General features: G+C 40.0%; 1 protein-coding gene across 1 annotated transcript in view; it reads left to right on the top strand.

Moving 5' to 3' along the window:
• Window positions 1-18,533, top strand: part of LOC141291437 (death-inducer obliterator 1) — a 20,075-nt gene extending 1,542 nt beyond the window's left edge. The window contains exons 2-14 of the mRNA XM_073823601.1: window positions 3,007-3,777; window positions 6,117-6,312; window positions 6,498-6,719; window positions 7,723-7,891; window positions 8,880-9,252; window positions 9,506-9,665; window positions 9,748-9,963; window positions 10,286-10,424; window positions 12,421-12,895; window positions 13,022-13,163; window positions 13,299-13,388; window positions 13,510-13,705; window positions 13,792-18,533. Of these exons, the coding sequence (XP_073679702.1) occupies window positions 3,011-3,777; window positions 6,117-6,312; window positions 6,498-6,719; window positions 7,723-7,891; window positions 8,880-9,252; window positions 9,506-9,665; window positions 9,748-9,963; window positions 10,286-10,424; window positions 12,421-12,895; window positions 13,022-13,163; window positions 13,299-13,388; window positions 13,510-13,705; window positions 13,792-17,597 (6,951 nt within the window). The 5' untranslated portion in view covers window positions 3,007-3,010 and the 3' untranslated portion in view covers window positions 17,598-18,533. The remainder of the gene's footprint in view (window positions 1-3,006; window positions 3,778-6,116; window positions 6,313-6,497; window positions 6,720-7,722; window positions 7,892-8,879; window positions 9,253-9,505; window positions 9,666-9,747; window positions 9,964-10,285; window positions 10,425-12,420; window positions 12,896-13,021; window positions 13,164-13,298; window positions 13,389-13,509; window positions 13,706-13,791) is intronic.
• Window positions 18,534-20,096: the final 1,563 nt, after the last annotated feature.

The following is a 20,096-nucleotide window of genomic DNA, read 5'->3' as shown; positions in this document are numbered from 1 at the left end:
CGAACCCATCTGGGACCTGGTTATTTCTTCTGTGGCTGTTGGTCAGAGCAGAGGTGCTATCGGTGAACTATCGCCTTTTAGTGATAGTATAGTATCACTTAAAGGTTAAAGTGATATAAATAACCAGGTCCCAGATGGGTTCGTCACTTTTTGAGGTCCCCCTGAAACATTTCCATTGTGGACCGTGCTATATGCAGCGTGTTCGTGTGTTCGCAGCGCGTTTCTGAGTTTGGTTGTGTTGTGAGAATTTGCAGCGTGTTTCCGTATTTGTGTTTGCGTTGCGAGGATTTGCAGCGCCTGTGTTGTCAAACTGATGAAGATGTTTTCTTAATTTGTTGTCGTTTTTTTCTGTTTGCATGTGTTTTCTTGTTTGCAGCGCGTTGGCCTCTCTCGGCCACCGTAGAAAACTAGCAAATGTGGAGTGTAGACATGGCTGGCCTGTTTTCACAAGGTGATTTGTCATTGCAGACTTAATCATTTATTTTTATTGACCGACCCTCAGTGTCTAATTTTTTTGCAGATTCCTTTGTGTTTAAAGAATATTTTTGTTGAAATGTACTGCTTCAAAATGCCATCAGGCAATGTTTGTGTTCAGAAAGTTCTCTAATGGATGTTTGTAAAATGTCAACATTTTTTTTTTTTTTTTATCAAATAGTGAAATGAAAGTCTAAAATAATTAGGGATGCACCGAAATAAATATTCTTGGCCGAAGCCGAATAAAATGAAACACTGGGCTGAAGGCAGATTACCAAACACGGTTTTTCGTGTTTTTCACCATTGCGCAAATTAAATAGCCAAATGTGCTTTTTACGGTTAGTCCTGCTTTTCAAATAAAAAAAATGAATTACAAAACAACAATTTAAAAATATTTACGTAACACTGAACATTTTTAACATTGTAGTAGACATTATATCCTACCAACAAAGCACAATTTAACTTAAAATGAATAAGTTAGTAAAATAATATTCTTTTTCCATTTTTAAGACTCCCTTCTTGAATCAGGCGTGTGTTTTTAATGTACAAATAAATGCAGCCTCGCTGAGCAAAGGAGAATGTTAGAATAAATGTATTATTATGGTGCGTTCACACCAGACGCGAATTATTGTGCGAGTGATTTACATGTTAAGTCAATGCAAAGACGCGATAGACCTTCCTGTGGCGCTATTCGCGCGAATTGAGCGTTTCGGGCGTTTGACGCGTGATTCGCGCGAGTTGAAAAATTTGAACTTTGGCGAAAATTCGCGCCGTGTTAACCAATCAGGAGCGCCGTGTTAACCAATCAGGAGCGCCGTGTTAACCAATCTCATTCACCTATTTTACAACTTCTTTCCCGCTGACGACTGGCAGACGCCCCTCCCATGACGCGAATTTGCGTCTGTTGTGAAGTAAATTTCACGCGCGAATGACGCAAATTTCACGCTCAAATGAAGCGAGTAAACTCAAGCGTCCAAATGTTCGCGCAAGTCGCGTCTGGTGTGAACGCCCCATTAGAGCTGTTGGAATGATTTTTGTCTTACTTTTTTTATTTTATTTGACAGAACAACAGTAAAATGCCAATACTAACATTTCTGAATGTTGTCTTTTATTTAGTGGTAAACCCACAAGAAGAGCTCAGTCCTACTGTTTCAGCAGATTTGTGAATGATTGTCATCTTTGGTCTTTGAACCCTGGCTAAGGAGCTGCTGTCAGAATAAACACAATTGGTGTCTGGTGTATTAGACAACAGAACGTTCTGGAGTTGATTGACTAATGGATGATTTCAGTCATCATACAGTAACCTTTCTCTTCTCATGAAGACATGCGATGCGCTTCTAAACAGTCTCTCGCTGTCGCTGCTCGGAATGATTTTTGCGTCTTTCTCAGACAGTTTTAAATGCTTCCACACTGACCACATGTTTGATCATTAGTGCACATCTCTATCTGATCACGTCTCATCATTGATCGATATCATTTCAGGGTTCAACGCTAAGGATTTTTTCTATTGGCCCGATTGGGCCAGTGCTTCATATTTTTACTTGCCCTGCCAAAATGTAAAATTTTTAGACAATGTAAGTCACTTAATAATAACTTCTTCTTTATTTAACTGCTGTATTAAATTAATCTCTTTTACAAACTCCCAAAAAAATGATTAAAAGCTGTCTCTCGTCTTAGTTTGCGATATCACAAAGCTCTATCATAATCAACATTTTTTTTAACATATCAATACATTGTTCGACTGACAGGAAGGGCTGTATGTTCTTAATGCTGTGATAATGCTGTGTTAATGAGTTTCTCAAAGCGCTTATAATAATCTTCGTTCATACGTCTCGCAATCAAGTTCAGTGGAGCAGATGAAGGGTTATCGTCAACCCTTTTAGCCACCAGACACGCTGTGTGCTGTCGACTTTAATCATCAGCTTTTGCTTTTCCTGGAAACTGACGGCAAACTGTGCGAAACATCACCTCATTTTTTTCCGTTGTGTTGTGTTAAAGTCTGCTTCCAAGACGTTAGAAACAGACGTTTTCTTTTATCTTCATAATTTGATGTTGCCACCATGTTTCCGTCTCTTCGCTGTACTGGTTGTTACCAGGTTACAAAAAAACAGTGCTCACAACATCCAATCAGGTAAGAGGAACGAAGAGCAATATGGGGTTAACATCATCACAGAGAAGGTGGCGTTTACAGGCTTAAAACACGAGCTGTTTCTCGACTCTAAGGCTGTATTTGCATGCAATTGACAAACAGTCGCAGGCAAATTAAACTTTAGTGACAGGGCAGCATCGGGCCGATCGGGCCACTGATGGTCCGGTCTACTGTCCCGAACGTCTTCGGGCAGTCCTTATTGTCGAGCCCTGAATTAATTCAGCCTTTTCACTTATTTCGCGAAGATTTCGGTTGTCAAACATTCTGTGCATCCCTAGAGATTACATTTAGACTGTTTTATGTTTAGCTGTTGTGGAAATGAGTCGTGTGCTGTGCTAGTTAACCAGGAAGATAATGTAGTTGTCATCTTTTCTCCTCTTAAGTCAGATGGATGTGGAAGGCTCCAGCACTACAGAGACGACCAAGAGCTGGGGTTTCCGCCGGAGCACCATCGCTAGACGGGAGTTCATGGAAGCTGTTGGCTCTGTGGACAGCGGTCCTCCTCCGGTCCAGCGCCGCAGGGGTCGCCCGCCCAAGGCTCGAGGCAGGGGTCGTGGACGAGGCAAACGGGCCGACGGGGGCGGTGCCATCTCTGTAGCCCCTAAACGAGGGCGAGGGGGTCGAGGGCGAGGGGGTCGAGGACACCCGCTGCTGCCTGCGCTCGCACCCGCAGACGATGAGTGGAGCAGGGAAGACCAAGCGTGGACGGATTGCGCCGCGGAGCCGAAATCAGCCGAGGAGAGCGTCAGCGAAGGACTCGCGTCGGATCGAGCCGAAGATAGCGACGATCTCAATCTCCAAGAGATTCGTAAGCGAGCCGTGGCTCGACGGCTGCAAGAACTCAAGCGTGAAGATAATGTTGTTGCAAAAAGTACAGAAGATATCGATGTAGGGATGAGATTACTGATGAAACAGGAAGTGAAGGAGCTGGATGACACTGACGTCACATCAAAAGTAGAAACGGTGTGTTCCTCCACCGCAGGATTGTGGAAAGCCACTGAAGCTAGAACGGCTAAAAGAGTAGAGAAAGAGTTTGGAGAGGAAGAGCATCAGGATGAAGAACAGGAGCAGTTCTCTGAAAATAGAGAGGAAGATACAGAAAGGATGAATCTTGATGCTGTCTGTGGCACATGTCAACAAGGACACAGTAACAGGTGAGCATCATGGGCCCGTTCAAGTTGATTTTGCAATATGATCGGTAAGTGTTACTCAGGAAGGAACTAATTTTGTGATTTTATGCCAGTCTGTGGTGTGACACGTCTGACGTGAAAGTAGTGCAGGTTTTAGTCACTCAGATGAAAGCACTGCCATAGACAATGGACAATGTGATCTAATCTAGTCAGGTGAAGTTTGGCAGCTTCAACTAAAACGTAAATACTCTGAGAGTATATTTGAAGTCCAATGAATACATCAAACATGTTTCTTTTTGGGAACTTAAGGTTTTAAGGTTTTAGGTGAGATGCTGCAGGTGAATAGGGTAAAAATAGCGATGACCTGACTTACTCAGGTGATTGATTACATTGATAATTGCAAACATTTTATTGTATTACAAGCTTTCTAAAATGTTAGGTTTAAATATGCAAATGAGCCATTATTTCATGAAGTTTGTGCTAACTTGCATACATCTCTAGTACAAAAACCTAAACACTGGATGAAGTCAGATTCAAAATTGTAAACATTTTTTGACTTATTAGAGTCAAATGTTTTTACAGAGGGGATTTTGGATATCTAATTTTGTCACTCCATAATTCAGAAAAAACAACTTAGAACAGACAGAATTTTGGGGTGCAAAAATGTTGTATAAAATCAAGCAAATAATATATGAACAAACCCCTCTGTAAAAACCTTCAGGATATAGACAGGAAAAAAATGGTGTGTGTAAGTGCTGCTGAAGTGGAGATTTATGGCTCAGTGTAGGAGAAAAAACTCACTTTGAGAAAACGGCCTTTAAAAATATGTATTGTATTTGAAATCTATTGACACAAATAGATAAAGTGCTATTAAAGAAACACTTAACAGTGTCTTTTGGATGTTTTCTTTCCACTAGTCTGAAAAAACACTTTATGAAAAACCAAAAAGGCCAAAATCTCAAACTTGACAGGTGCTTTTCCCAAAAAAAGTCTCCCATTAACCAGTTCAAAGAAAGAAAACAGAAACCGAAATGAACGACATTTTGACAGGAACGTAACCAGAAACAGAAACTTCAAATTTAATAGTTCCAAACAGAAACACTTTCTTCAATGGCTGTTAAGGGGTTTAATAATGTTATTTTATTGTTTTTCTATAGTATTTTAATTGTACAATCAAACAGTTGCAAATTCAAACGGCGCTCCGCTGTAAATTCAGTGCAAATGCAGAGGATATTTCACTAAGCATTAAACATTATGCCTACATTTAAATGAAATCATGTGAAGTAATATGCAGCTTGTTTGTTGTGAAATGAATTAAAATTGCATGATAGTGTAGAACATGGATTCACACAAAGGTCAGATCGCACACCTTTTGTGAACGGAGAAAACTGTATTTTACTTAAATAATTTACATTAACAAAACAAAATAAAAAATTGTGCTCAGGTACATTGTGAAGCACTCCAAAGTTCACATGCTGCTTGCTTGCACTGTTTTGCAAAAGCTTTACAGTTTTGACTGATGTTTTGCTTTTATATGTGTTTTTCCTTTACTCTATATTTTCGAGTAAAGAAAACGCTGTACTAACCTGTATTTTTTCTTTTTTCCTTTTCGTTTTTAAGCCCTGGTTTATGCTCTTACTGGCTGTTGTGTGATGAGTTTCACTCATACTCCACCTTATTATTTTTCGACTGAGATTGTGTTAGTAGTTTTGCTTCAGTCTGTTTCTTACTCAGAATCTTATTTGATTTTGGAATGAACTGTTCTTTTGAATATGTGTGAAACGGATAGTTCACTAAAAAAATGAAAACTCTGTTTCTTACTGTTTAATTACTCATCCTCATGTCATTCCAGACCCGAAAGACCTTCGTTCAGCTTCAGTACACAGATGAAGATATTTTTGATGATTTCTGACCCTACATAGACAGCAATACAACTGAAGCGTTTTATGGCCCAGAAAGATTGGTAAAATGGTCCATGTGACTGTGGTTCAACCGTAATGTTACGAAGCAACGAGAATACTCTCTCAGTTCATTGTCTGTATATTCAGGCTCCTGCTTTTTTTTTTTTTTTTGCACACAGCAAATATTCTCGTAGCTTCATAATATGACGATCAAACCACTGCTGTTACATGGACTGTTTTAGCGATGTTCCTGCTACCTTTCTGGGCCATAAAACTATGCAGGGTCAGAAAGCTCTTGGATTTCATCAGCAGTATCTTAATTTATTAACAGAATTTTCATTTTGGGTGAACTATCTTTTGTTTATTCATTAGGCTTCTTTGTGAAATGTTTGAAATGGTAATGCATTTTCATATTGGTCAGATTTTTCAGCCCCTACCCAAACTAACGGCTCCATCTGTTAGGTTGACGATCTGCTGTGAGTCCTGCCGAAAGCGGCATCACGTCGACTGTGTGGGCATCACAGAGGCCTGTGCTCATGTCTTGCGGAGGAACAGAGAATATGTTTGTCCCTCGTGCTCTGACGACCGGGACATCGAGAGCAAGAACGGGACGGTGAACGGTCTCAGTGAAAAACATGACATCGACTCGACTCATGTGGTAATTTTCTTTTTTCTAATTATCTGCTTTTGAGTCATTAAGTGTATTAGAATATCATGAAGATCATGATACAGAATGGTCAGATTGCCCACTACTCCTCCTACAGTTTTTATGCGATCGTTACCAAACTTGGTCAACCCGATGGTAACATACTTAGGATTGTAATTGTGTGTGTTGTGTTTTAGGTGGGGATTGAGCAGCCGGTGGAGGAGGAGATGGAGACAGAGGAGAAGGCGGATTTACCTAAATGCATTGGTCCAGGCTGCAGTAATGACTCTCTGCCAGAGTCGGTGTACTGCGGTCATCAGTGTATTGTGCGGCACGCAGCGGTGGCCATGAAGTCTCTTTCTGAACCCAAAATTGAGACAAAATCTCCTGCTCCACCACCTGCTGAACCGGCTCTCAAGGTAAATATCATTTCAGTGTAGCTCTGATGTGTGCTAGAAATCATAACACTGATGATTAGTACATATATAGTTAACACACAGGTGAATTACTTGGAAGGGGACAAGGTTGTGTAATGTTGTTTAAAATACTTTTGATTCAGTCCAGGTTACCCATAGGTGTGCATTGCAAGATTGACATACAGTATGATAAAAACAGCAACTAAGCGCCAATGTATTTTTGCAAATATTTGAATCCATATTGGATAGTTCACCCAAAAATGACAATTTGAGGAATGATTTGAGGGTGAGAAATTAACACCGTTCCTTGTTGGGTAAACTATCCTTTTTCAGGTTTTTTGTCCATGTCGTGGACTTCTGTGGGGCCCGCAAATTTGAGCTTCCAAAATGCAGTTTAAATGCAGCTTCAAAGGGCTCTAAACGATCCCAGCTGAGGAAATTTCTAAACAAATTGGCAATTTATATACTTTTTAACCTCAAACGGTTGTCTTATCTAGCTCGGTGTCAACTGTGTGCACTCCGCTTCAAGACAGTTAGGGTATGTCGAAAAATTCCAGTCTCATTTTCACCTACAACTTCAAAATCATCCTAAATCACTATTTTACCTTTTTTTTTTTTTTTTGTAAAGAGCGTTTGATCTTCTTTGCATGTTCACTTTGTAAACACTGGGTTGGTACAGCGATGTAGGACGATTTTCAAGAGGAGGAAATGATACAGGAGTTTTCCGACATACCCTAACTGTCTTGAACCGGAGCGCACCGAGTTGACGCAGAGATAGACAAGTATATAAATTCTCAGAAAATGACCCATTATTTCACTAGATTAAGACCCTTCTTCCTTGGCTGGGATCGTTTAGAGCCCTTTAAAAAATGTCATTTAAAATGTAAAAAATAAACAGTGTGACATAACACAAATTTCGTTGTGAAATTTAATCACATTTTGGATTAATTGAGTGTTTGTTAGTGTGGCAGTGTACTCTTTTCACTCTTATGCTTTTACATTTTAGGGCGAGAAACGATCATTTCTTGCAAAGCTTTTCAAGATCAGCAAGACACCTGCACAGGAAGAGTGTGTGAGAAAGCAAGAAATGGAGAAGCAGTCACTGTGTCCAGCTGCAGCTGTTGAGCCGGTACAGTCAGCCATATCATCAACCCCTGCTCCAGATTACAGTCCCAGTATGTATCTCACACTCTCCTCACAGACACAAAGAGAAGCGTTATCGCTCTCTGTGAGCGTATTTACATGCACATTCTTGGTTATTCAAATATGGTTTAGTCTACGGTTTCATTAACTGGAAAAATATATTGTATTGTCCGACTCTTTCTTGACTCAAGAAATTATAATTCAGTTTTGTGCAGCCAAAGTGCAAGGTTCCTGCCGACGTTTGGAATACTTTGGATTTAAGAATAGTTCACCCAGAAATGATTTTGAGGACCCCAGCTGTTTGCCCAGACACATTCCTCAAAATACCTCCTTTTGTGTTCAACAGAAAAAAGGAGTTCATGCAGGTTTGGAACTACTTGAGGGTGAGTAAATGATGACCGTTATCATTTCTGGGTGAATTATACCTTTAACGTCACAACTCGCATAACAAATGGAATACGCTCAGATAATTACACAAAGGCATGCTTCTGGGAAACATTTTTTCCCCAAAACATCTTTGTAAACGTGGTTTTCTTACTTGTATTAGTTAGCTTATGAATCTAATACTTCTACAGATTTATGCAGAATTTCTATAGGTTGATTATTTTTATTCAGTAAGCATAGATATAGATATTTATTCAGTGCTGCTGCTCAGTTTGATAGTAAGACTTATGTATTTTAAAGAAGTCTCTTACGCTCATCAAGACTGCATTTATCAGTCTTCAGTGTCACATGATCCCTCAGAAACTATTTGACAAAAATATGATTCATCTGACTGCACTGTTTGGTACATTCAAAACCTTTTGCAACGCAACATCATTAAACGTGGACCAAAGATTATAGTGTACTTAAACTCTTGCTGGAGTCAAGGAAGATGAAGACATTGAATATTTATTGAGCTGCACTTTTGGTGCGCACCCGGGTTTGTTTGGTTGAAGCGAGCGCTGCATGTGAACTCTTGTTTTTCCTAAATTCTTCTAATGTTTTTATGCCTATATGTCCTTTTTTTGTTTCTTTCAGCGGTTAAAGACAAAGATAAAGTTGAGTCCAATACCAACACACCACAGAGCCAGCCTTCAGTTTTGATGCCGAACATTCCCTCTTCCTTAAAAACTCCTGCAGCCCAAGTAATTAGGAAATCCACTCCAGGAAGAGCAAAGAAAACAATGCCAGGCTCTCCACGACTGGAGCTTCTGAAAGGGGCTCTCAGTAAAAGCCCATTATCCTGCTCTACAAAGCCCTCCGAATCCAAGGCACCTGTTGAATCCATCAAACCCCCAGAAGTTCTTCCCTGCAGACCCTCCGCGGATGAGCCCTCTGCCGGCCCTCACGCCAGTCCTCTTCTGATACGACAAAACATCCGCCGCTCACTAACTAAAACCCTGTTTAGAAGGTTAGAGTAAGAAACCTCTTCAAGTCAGGTCTTCATTTAAACACTTCAATAAAAAAAAAAAACCCTATAACAAATGTTATTTTTTGATCGAGGTGCAATGACACAATGTTAGTCGTGTTAAAATCACTTTTATTGCAGTATAAGCAATTATGTTTATGGTTTTGTAGACCACTTTGCATTCTCTATATCCAGTCCTTGTTTTACCGTTTGTGTTTGTGCTTGTTTTTAATCTTGTCCTCATATTTTTCGTCAGGTTCAGTCAGAGTGATGAATTGAACATTTCTGAGAGTGATATTGAAAAGTTGGCTGTGGACATGGAGAAAGAGATGTTCAATGTGTGTTACACAACAGATGAAGAGTATAAGAACAAATACCAGTATCTCATCCTCACCTTGAAAGATCCCAAAAACAAGGTTATTTTTTTGTATGTGTACACAATTATTTTATTAGCATGTTTTTATAATGTGAGTAATGAATTTATTCTGATGTTTTCAGGAGGTGTGTCATCAGGTTTTAAAAGGAAACATACCTTCAGTGAAGCTCATTCAGTTGAGTCAGCAGGACGCTACATTTGTTGAGGTAGAGCACTGTTTACAACAGGAATCTGCTGTTGAGCCTCTGTCTTTGAAGAAGGAATCATCCCTTTTTTCTGAGGATGCGGAAGAACCAGCTGCTCCTCCTGAGAAAGTGACGCCAGCTACCAGTCCTTTGGTGAGTGATGCCTGGTTTCTTACAGGAATCATAACCTTTATCATTCATCTAGTTCTCTCTAACTGAATTTTAGACAATGTTAACAAGGACATTGCAGATCATGCACAACAGCTTGGTTACCCAATCTTAGAATGTGTCAGATTCAATTGGTGTAAGTGTGAATGCTGCCGTCCAAACCTTGATGTGCACCAAACAAGTGGTCTGAAACCCTTCTGAAAAGACGGGGCTTGGTCCACTTCCAAACAAACTCTGATGCACTTTGACTGAAATATGAACCATTTCTGTTTCTCTCTGAATGATCAAGCATTTTGTCTGTCTGTAGGAGGAGAAATCTTCTCTGCAGCAGACTCAGGAGGGGGAAATAAGCTTAAATGCACCAGACGTGATCAGCAGCATGCTGAAAGACACTACAGCGGAACATAAACGCCATCTCTTTGACCTAAATTGCAGGATATGTACAGGTATGACCTTCTAAAACGCATTGAAAAAAACTTCACATGCACTGCTTGCTTACTTGGAAATGTATGCCTTCAGGCATTAGGCTGTATCCTCCAAAGTGTTTTTTTTTTTCCAGAGACTAGCATATTGTTTTCAGTTGTTTTCAATGGGAGCGCTTTGCAGAGAGTTGAAGAATGTTCAACTTTGGGTAAAACGCAGCGTTCATCACTGTCACATTTTGGTCAGCTAACTAATCACAGTGAAGGAGGGATGGGACTAATAACTTTTGTGCAGAACTGCTTCTTTCCACCATGGATTCTTTAGCAGCTGAGCCCAAGCCTCTGTTACTGATTCCAGAACGTCACTTTAGAACTAGTAACAAAGGAACATTAAATTGCGTTTGTTCAAAGCTTATTGTATTACTGTAGTAAAAGCTCACTGTATTATGTGTAGTAGAGTATTATGAAAGAGAGATGGTCTGAGCGGGGAACTGAGTGCGTCTGATACAGCATTCATTCTTTAGCTCAATCTCATATTCACAATAAAACATTAATTGAATATCTGCTGAGGAAAACGTTGTCTTTGCCGCAACGTTAATATCCTTTCATCTTTTGAGGGTGATTTCTGATGACAGCGCTGCTCAGTGCTTTTGTTAGGTGCATCAAGCCGTTGTTGAAACTAAAAATAACTTCCGTTTACAACAGCGTTTATTTTTTGCAACATAAGTCTTTACTACTCATGAAAACAGTCTGGCCATCTAATAGCTTCCAATGTAAGCAAAATCACCATCACAAGCACACGCACCGTTTCTCTAAATGGTGATAATAAAACTTGATATTTCTCCAAACAGTGATAATTTAATAATAAACACTGTTATTAAATACTGCTATGATTTATATAAAATATTATTTATTGAATAATAACATTTTTAGTTGCAACAACTACTTGATGCAGCTAACAAAAGCACTGAGCAGCGCTGTCATCAGAAATCACCCTCAACTGATGAAAGGATATTAATGTTGCGACAGACGTTTTCCTCAGCAGATATTCAAACTAATGTTTTATTGTGAATGTGATGGAGCTAAAGAATGAATGCTGTATCAGATGCAGGTAATCACACTCAGTCCCCCGCTGAACAACAACAGCCATCGTAAGAGTTGTTAGGCAATTCAGTCAAAAGTACACAGGCAGCTGTCTTATATACAGCACTGAATTTACATGAACATGATGAGATTTTGCCAAAACTATTTGCTCTGAAACAAGTAATAGATTAATGAGTCCAAGGACTGCCCGTTTTACCCAAAACGAATTATATGTTTAACCTGCTAGAGAGACATCAGAGCCAGTGGTAAATTTCAGAAGATCTGGCCAAAGTGAGTCTGCTCTGGGTGTGTGAATGAGAGCTGAATGGCCGCTGATGTCCTGGAGCTCACATGTCCGAAAACAGTAATGCAAATTTTCAAATAGACGCTTTCTTTAGTAACATAAATATTATAACATAATATTTGTAAAATTATAGTTAATTTAGGCATCCACCATGACACTCGCTGTGAGAAGTACCGCAAACGGAATGATACATTTTTATAAACTGTTGGAGTTCTGTTGGACTCTAATATCACATGCTTATTAGCCAATCAGATTTGGGGACCATATATAGTGCTTTTCTTTGAGTATTCATGTCTTCACCAGATATATTTCCATGGTTATACCAAGTTCAGGTGTTGCACATCTTTCAGCTGTTACTATATTTTTAGTTGATATACATAATAAAATAATTGGCATATTTTAAAATGACTGGGCCACTGTAATGACCAATCAGTATCCAGAGCAATAACAATCTGTAGTATAAGTATTTATAAACCAGACTCCAGCATTCTCCCATATCTTGCATGTTGACCAAAAACCATTTTTCAGAGATACTCAAAATAACAACTAAAAAATTGTAAAAGTAGTTCAAAAGTTATGCAAGTATACTTTGTATACAGTACAACTTGTTAAATATGAATGTCTTACCTACAGGCCAATTATCCACTGATGATCCTGAAACCAAGAAAACCAAGATAAAGATGGCAAAAGATGATACAGAAAAGGAGAAAGCGTCATGGGTTGTTCACATGATTGATGAAGCGTTGGATTCACCAGCGCTGGATTCTGATATAATTGAGTCCCCTGCTTCTCCTAGTGGGGAGGACTTAGCCTCACAAACACCCTCAGCAGATTTCTCTCCTGTGTTGATACCATCAGTTCCCATCGTGTCCATCTCAAGAAGAGATCCCCGTACAGCACAATACCGACAGGCTCCGTCATCATCTGGTGGCCCAGAGTCTGTCTCAAACCCACAGCAGCCTCCGCATCCAGTGAAGAATGTAGCAGAACCTCTGAAAGAGACTCATCCACCCCATGTGTCCGTACATTTGCCTCCTCCTCCTCCTCCTATGCCAAAATCTATCCTCATGAAACCTTCACTGGACACTTCATATGGCTCAACAGCAAGGTGCATGCAGTCTGTTTTTTGCGTGTCATTTCAACCATAACTAATACAATTGTATATTAATTGTAAAAAAACCTATATGCCACCATTTTTTTTATTCATTCTAATGGTGTTTCTCTCTTTTTCAAGGCTGGCAGATTGTGATAAAGGAACAAAACAGTTTTTATCTAAACAGAACATTTTATGGAAAGGCTTTCTTAACATGCCAACTGTGGCCAAATTTGTCACAAAGGGATACTTGATTTCTGGCTCTCCTGACTTTCTAAAAGAGGTTTGCATTTTAATATTTACTAATTTAATTTATTCCTTGTGCTTATTAATTATTTCTCCAAGTACTGTGCTGTGTTTGCAAGGGGGGAATGAATGTGGCCAGTGGGTGTTAAATAGGTGCATTTTCTATGTTCAGGACTTACCAGACACTATACACGTTGGAGGTAGAATATTACCTCAGACTGTATGGGAATATGTTGATTTGATAAAGACATCAGAGGCAAAGGTAAGGTAATTTTATTATTAATAATTCTAATATATTAAATGCACATTTAGGTAAATGCATAAGTCCATATTTAGGTAAACGCCCTTAATAAAATCTGTTTGCACTATTTCTTCAAATGCAGGAGCTATCATTAATCCGGTTCCATCCAGCATCTGAAGAAGAAGAGGTTGCATATGTCTCTTTGTTTTCGTATTTCAACAGTCGAAGGAGATTCGGTGTTGTTTCTAATATTTGTAAACACATCAAAGATCTTTACCTCATTCCGCTGTGTACAAAACAGTCCATCCCTGCGGTGCTTCTTCCTATGGAGGGACCAGGTATATCACACACAGATTACATACCGATCGGTTTTGACATTAGACTATAATGAGTTTTTTATGTGTTCTTTTATGTCTTTTCTTAGGGCTTGAACAGGATCACCCCAATATCCTAATAGGGTTAGCAGTCTGTCAAAAAACAAAGCGTACTGATGGATTGCCGCAAGATGCTGGCGAAAAGAATTCTAGGTCTTTGATTTGTGCAGATGTCAAGGAAACCAGCAATCCTACCTCACTAAATGATCTTGGACAACATCACATTAAGACTTGTGATGCTGATATCTTCCTCAACTCAAATCCTTCTGGTTCTTTACCTCCGGTTGGGTTACCAGACCCATCATACTCTGCTAGCTCTCTATACACCCCATCTTCTCTCTCTAGCACGTCAAAACCCACCCCGTTTGTCAGTGTGGACACATCCGCGGACTCTACCAATGCCACCCCGCTTCAGACCATCCTTACCACGTTATTTGGGCAAAAGAAACAGCCCTCAGATGTCACAGAGTCTAAGATAAGCTCATTAACAGATAAGGTTCAGATTTGTCAACAGACTTGCAAAGATGACGATGCAGTGGTATTAGATGATGATAGGCCTTACGATCCTGAGGAGTACGATCCGGCTGTTTCTAATGGGGCCATGGGTACTTTCAGTCCAGCCGAAGTTTTAGAACCTAAAATTCCATCTACCATTGCTGCTGATGATGATGATGATAGACCATACGACCCTGAGGAGGAGTACAGTGCGGTTGCCAATGGTGATACTCTCAGAAATAATACACCCAAAATATCACAGGCTAAAAACACTGAAGAGACCATTACAGTTGCCAGTGATATAGCTTATGATCCAGAAGATGAGACCATGTTTGAGGAGATGCAAAATTACCTTACAAGTAATGCTATACCTCACAAATCCACCATTGGTGGACATCACAAGGATAACATCTCAATTACAACATTGTCTGAGCAGCAAAGAATTCTTGAAGAGTTGAATAGGCAGATAGAGGAACAGAAAAGGCAGTTAGAAGAGCAGACAGAATCTCTACGCCTACAGAAGGAAGCAATTGGTGTTTCCATGGCCCATTTCTCTGTTTCTAAAGCTCTGATGTCACCAACACATTTTGATAGGGATGAAGAGGAAACCTTAGAAAACATACCCTATTGTCCGATCATTCATCAGAATAGGGATCCACGGATCTGTCGAAAAACAAGTCCGGATATCCTGTTTGATGATGTTGAATGTGAGGCCATAGGTCAAGAAAGTGCACAAAAACTACTGAACCTGGAGGAAGCTGAGGGTGTAGTTCTGAAAGAGAAATTAGCTTCTGATAAAGTAATGCCAAAAGAAGGATCACCAGACACTGAAACTGCACAACCAAAGAACACTAAATGCTCACACTCAGAGTATACAGACAAAAAACAAGGCAGTAGAAGGTCCACACTAAGCACATATAGGTCATCAAGGAAGTCATGGCACGAACACAGGTCGTACCACCAAGACAAGGCTTCTTCAAGAGCATCCCATACAGTTAGAGCCTCAAAGGAAGTCTCAGACAAACACCGTAGAAGTAGACACTCTGCAGGGCATCTCTCTAGGGGACGTTACGTGGACAAAAAAGGAGCATCGTCATCATCAAGGAAGAGGCATCATCACCATCACAGAGACTCACCTTCACCCCCACGGTATAGAAGACGTCATTATTCCTCCATTTCACACTCAAGCCGGAGAGACAGATCTTTGCAGGACGATAGTGACCAGTCACGCAAGACCGACCAGCAAGAATCGGGGCCGTTGTCAGAGCATAACACTAAATCTTCCCAACATAAATCTGACCAGGTACCAGACAGCGATAGTATGCAATCTGCGAACACATCAGGGCCAAGTGTTGAAGTAGAGGGTGAGGCTACTAATTGCAAAGACAAACATTTGGCAGTTCAGCATAGCGGTTCTTCAAATACAAAGCATGAGGCTGATCAAAGCCAGGAATTTCGGACGTTTCAAAATCCTAGGGAGGGTTCACAGCCTCAATTAAATAAGTCCTATGGCAAAAATCTACCTGAAATGAGAGGGAATTCACCACAAAACAAAGCTGACTGTTTTAACCAAGGAGCACTACTGCCTTCGCCCTGTCTACACAGTGGTAATACTGCCCATGGTGCTACTGACCTGCCTTTACACAGAGAGATACCAGCATCACAGCCATCTGGAATTCAGGCAGGTGTTTTTCACCATGATTCCAGAAGCCCATCTATCCAGCCAGCACGCAGGCAAGCAGATAATTTTTCTGAGCCTGGCCAGATCGATCAAAAGAGAAACATGCCATCAATGCAAAGGCCAGATAATTCACATAACGAGACAGACAAATTACATTCAGGAGATTACCCTCAAAGAGCTTTCCGTTCACAGTCTAGGGACTTATCGCAATCTGACACCGATCAGTTCTATTCCAGAGAACTGCCTCAAAATAAAAGAGGAAAATTTATGCGTGATGCAGACAACAGGCGAGCTTCTATATCTCACAAAGAGAAAGGGTTCTCCACCGGGAAGTTTGTTCACCAAAAACATCCAAACCACACGCCCAGAAGGTTTCCAGTGGACGGGACAGATCAGGTTCATCAAAGTCAGCAACCCAGGCCTGACCAGTTGCATGAATGCAACTTTGAACAATCTGAAACCACTAGATTAGGTCACAAAATATATAGATCTTCTATGAAAGGGCAGACTTTTCATGAGGATGAATCTGTCCAGTTTCAGCAAAGAGAGTCAATATTAGGGCCAGCACCTGTGCACAAGGGTAATTTCAGACCTCCTAATCCTAGAGAGTACCCTCACCCTTCCACTTTTGATAAGTGCAAACCTTTAAGAGAGCGTCCTAAATTTGGTCAGCCCAGTACTTCTACAAACTTTGGACCCAGGGGCCAATCCTCAGGTTTCGTGATGTACGAATGCCCGACTAAAGATCCTCAACCCGGACCTTCTCAAACTCTTGGATCAAAGGACCCATCTCCAGGACGACGCTCTTTTACGCGGGGTAGTCACAGGGGTTCACGACAGGTAATGCATGATAGAACCCATCTGCTGAATTCAACTAAACAAATTAGCATTCCTAATGTTGAAGGGCCATCAGAGAGGCCGACTGACGCCAGAGACTCGCAAACACCAACAACCAGTAAATCCCATATGCCACATCTCGGTAATCCAAGTGGTTATCCACCGTATGAGCAATTTCACGAGGGACAGTCTGTGTTCACACGTTTTTCGAATAAAGTTGCAAGTAGACATGCTTCCGCGCAAGACGATTGTGAACTAGAAAGCCCTGACTGCCACCAAACATTTGCAGAGGATGCAGAGGACAGAATGCAAAAGCGTTTTTCAAGACGGGAACCAACACACTCTCAGGACCCAACGCAGAGCCAGCTTGAAGGACAGCGATATACTGAAATCAAGGGTCAACCAAGAGGGTTCAGAGGACGAAGAAGGGGAATTGGGGCATTTTATGCCAGGGATCATAGAAGTAATGCACAAGTAGGGGGACCATGCTTTGATTCTCCACAACAGTTCCTGGGCCAAAGAGAACCATCTCCTGATTTACGTGGACGGAGAAGGCCTTCGCCTCAAAATTGTGATCATTTTGACGATCATAATGAAACTCATTCGTCTGATTTACCCCACTATTCCACGACCACCCCCACCCCGTTTAAAAAACCACAACATCAGCATTTGGGGCAGCCACCTGCTAATTTGCAGTGCCAGCCCCGACAGAGTAATGTACGCCCTTTACGACTGTCCGGTCCACTACTCCCCACTCCACCTGGAGGTCCGATCAGGCAGACCCTTTCACGCGTACACCGACATAACTCTCACAATGAAGATCACGGGGACTACTTGACATGAGACCAGGTCATGTTGCAAAGGATGTTAGTGGACGACGTAGTCAAGAAGAGAAACCAAGCATTAAACGTGGTTTTGACTATCAGCAAAATGATAACTCAAAAAGTGTGACAGTAGACCGGAAGAACCAAGTGTTCAGGACGGTAGTCAGACAAGCATGCAGACGGTCCAGAGGACGCAATGGCAGCTGTAGAGGCCAGAAAATGGAAAACCTTTTAAGATGGTCTACACAAGAGTAGAAAAATATGAAGAAGAGACAGATTTATTTAAAATATATTTTTTTTAATATAGAGGAAATGCAAGAACAATTTCATTGTTTCATTGCAATTGTTGGCTGCAGACTATATAGACACGATAGCAGATCTTGTGGTGTTTGGCGGAGTAGTCGGGATTTAAACTATGGGTTACTGTTATGAGGTATTGTAAAATTGCAGTCGTAGGTTTAAGTTTGCAAAATGTTCGGAATTACAAAGGATGGGATAAAGTAGCAAGACAGCCCCTCTGAAGGTTTAAATTAATATTTGCAAGTTCAAGCATAAATAGACATTGTTATACGCCAGTACACTGTCTGTGTTTGTTGTCTGTTCTGGGAAGTGAAGCAAAGCATGTCAGTAAAGCAGTTTTTTATAAATCTGTGAATTTTCTTGAACGCCTGAAGGTTTGTTCATCCTGCCGTACCAACGGAAATACTTTAAGTTGATTATGGAAAAAATGTTTTGTTTTGTTTTGTAGAAGCAGGACATGGTCATGTTAACTACTGACGAGTTTGTAAACATTTGTCTCTTGCGATGACAAAGTTCTCATAAGCTATAGATAGCAGTGTACATTTGTTCATACAATTTTGTGTCATTTTCTAAATGTACATTTGTAAGTAATTTAGAATCTCAAAAGATGGAATCTTTTGCAGTGTCCACTGATTTCATTTATTAAACTAAACCTCAAAACCCAACCAGTGCACTTATGGTCTCTAATTGTATAATATTGAAGAGTCCTTCTCCACAGACGCTGATGCAGTTTGGCTGAATCACACAGTCCAAAACAAAAAACACAGATTCAGACACATTTCAAGCACAAGTTAAGCCAAGAGAATACTTTTTTGGAAAGTTATATTTTGAAATCAGTTTGTTTTAGATTCAGATTTAGTTTGTTTAGGTCCAGAATGTTAATACCCAAGGATGTCTCACATTCTGGAATGTTTGTACATATTTAAGTTGGACCCATTACTGTCCAGTGCACACTATAAACATGCTGTGAGTAAAAACTGGCTCAGGTTGCATTCTTTGGAAATGAAAGGGATTTCTATATTTAAATTATTCAGTAGCCTACACACATAAGCTTAGCCCAATATACAATAATAAAAATGTAGCAGGATGTTTTTGTCGACGGTTAGTCACATATAATGCCAGCTTTTGGGACTGGCCGTAAAATATCTGCAGACTGCACCAAATGGAAATGCTGCTCTCTCAGTGTGCATCTAAAAGTTACCCCAACTTACATGCCCCCCAGTGAATTTGGGCCATTTCCACCACTTTTTTCCCCAAGCACATTTTACCAATTCCAAACCACATCACTCTTAATACCTACTATTAATTTTGTATTTAATGATTTATAACTGATATATAATTGTCCATGAAGGGTGGAAGTGAAAAAATGTGTTTTCTTTTAGAGATAAAATGAGACCAAAAAGGCAATTACCAAATTTTGATAGGCTTTATGGACAGATAAGAGTGACTCCTGAAGGACCAGCACCACATCCTCTTGTAGCAATCTTTCAAGAATTAATCAGAGATGGACTAAAATGAACTCTAAAAACGTACTTTCTTAAAAGAGTGCTACAAGAGATGTGGTGCTGGTCCTTCTAGACTCACTCTCAACACAAAGTCAGTCTTTCTGATGTTCTCATATGTAGTTCTTCATCTTTTAATTCTTTTGCCGTTAACGTGTCTTTTCTTCGTGACTGTGTTGACCCAATGAGCATTTTGTTGTTCAATGGTCATGCCTTAACTTTGCTTTCAGTTTTGAATATTTCTCATAGGCATTTAATAATTTTTGACTTTTCAGTCTGAAGTATTCTTTTTTTTTTTTTTGCTCATTTTATCTGTAAAAGAAAACATGCCTAAATGAAAACATGTTTTTTTCACTTCCACCCTTCATGGACAATTATATATCAGTTATAAATGATTAAATACCAAATTAATAGTAGTTCTTAAGATTGATGTGGTTTGGAATTGGTAAAATGTCCTTTAGACCAGAATATCAACTTGCCCGATAATTCTGCACACACTGTGTATATATATAGACTCAGTATGTTTATAGTAAAGTATAGATAACATATGGGTGATTATATAATTGGAGATAGATTTGGCATTTCAGAAAAACTGTTAACTAACATCATTTTCTTCCAGTATCTTATTTAAAACATACTTAATTTTAATACTTCAGTGCTCGCCAAACACAAGTTACTTCCTTTTTTTACTTTTAATGAAAAACAGATGTCTTTAT

The sequence above is a fragment of the Garra rufa genome, chromosome 18, assembly GCF_049309525.1.
Source record: "Garra rufa chromosome 18, GarRuf1.0, whole genome shotgun sequence".
In the NCBI taxonomy this organism is placed as follows: Eukaryota; Metazoa; Chordata; class Actinopteri; order Cypriniformes; family Cyprinidae; genus Garra; species Garra rufa.
The sequence above is the reverse complement of the archived record's forward strand: the minus strand, read 5'-3'. Positions and strand labels throughout refer to the sequence as shown.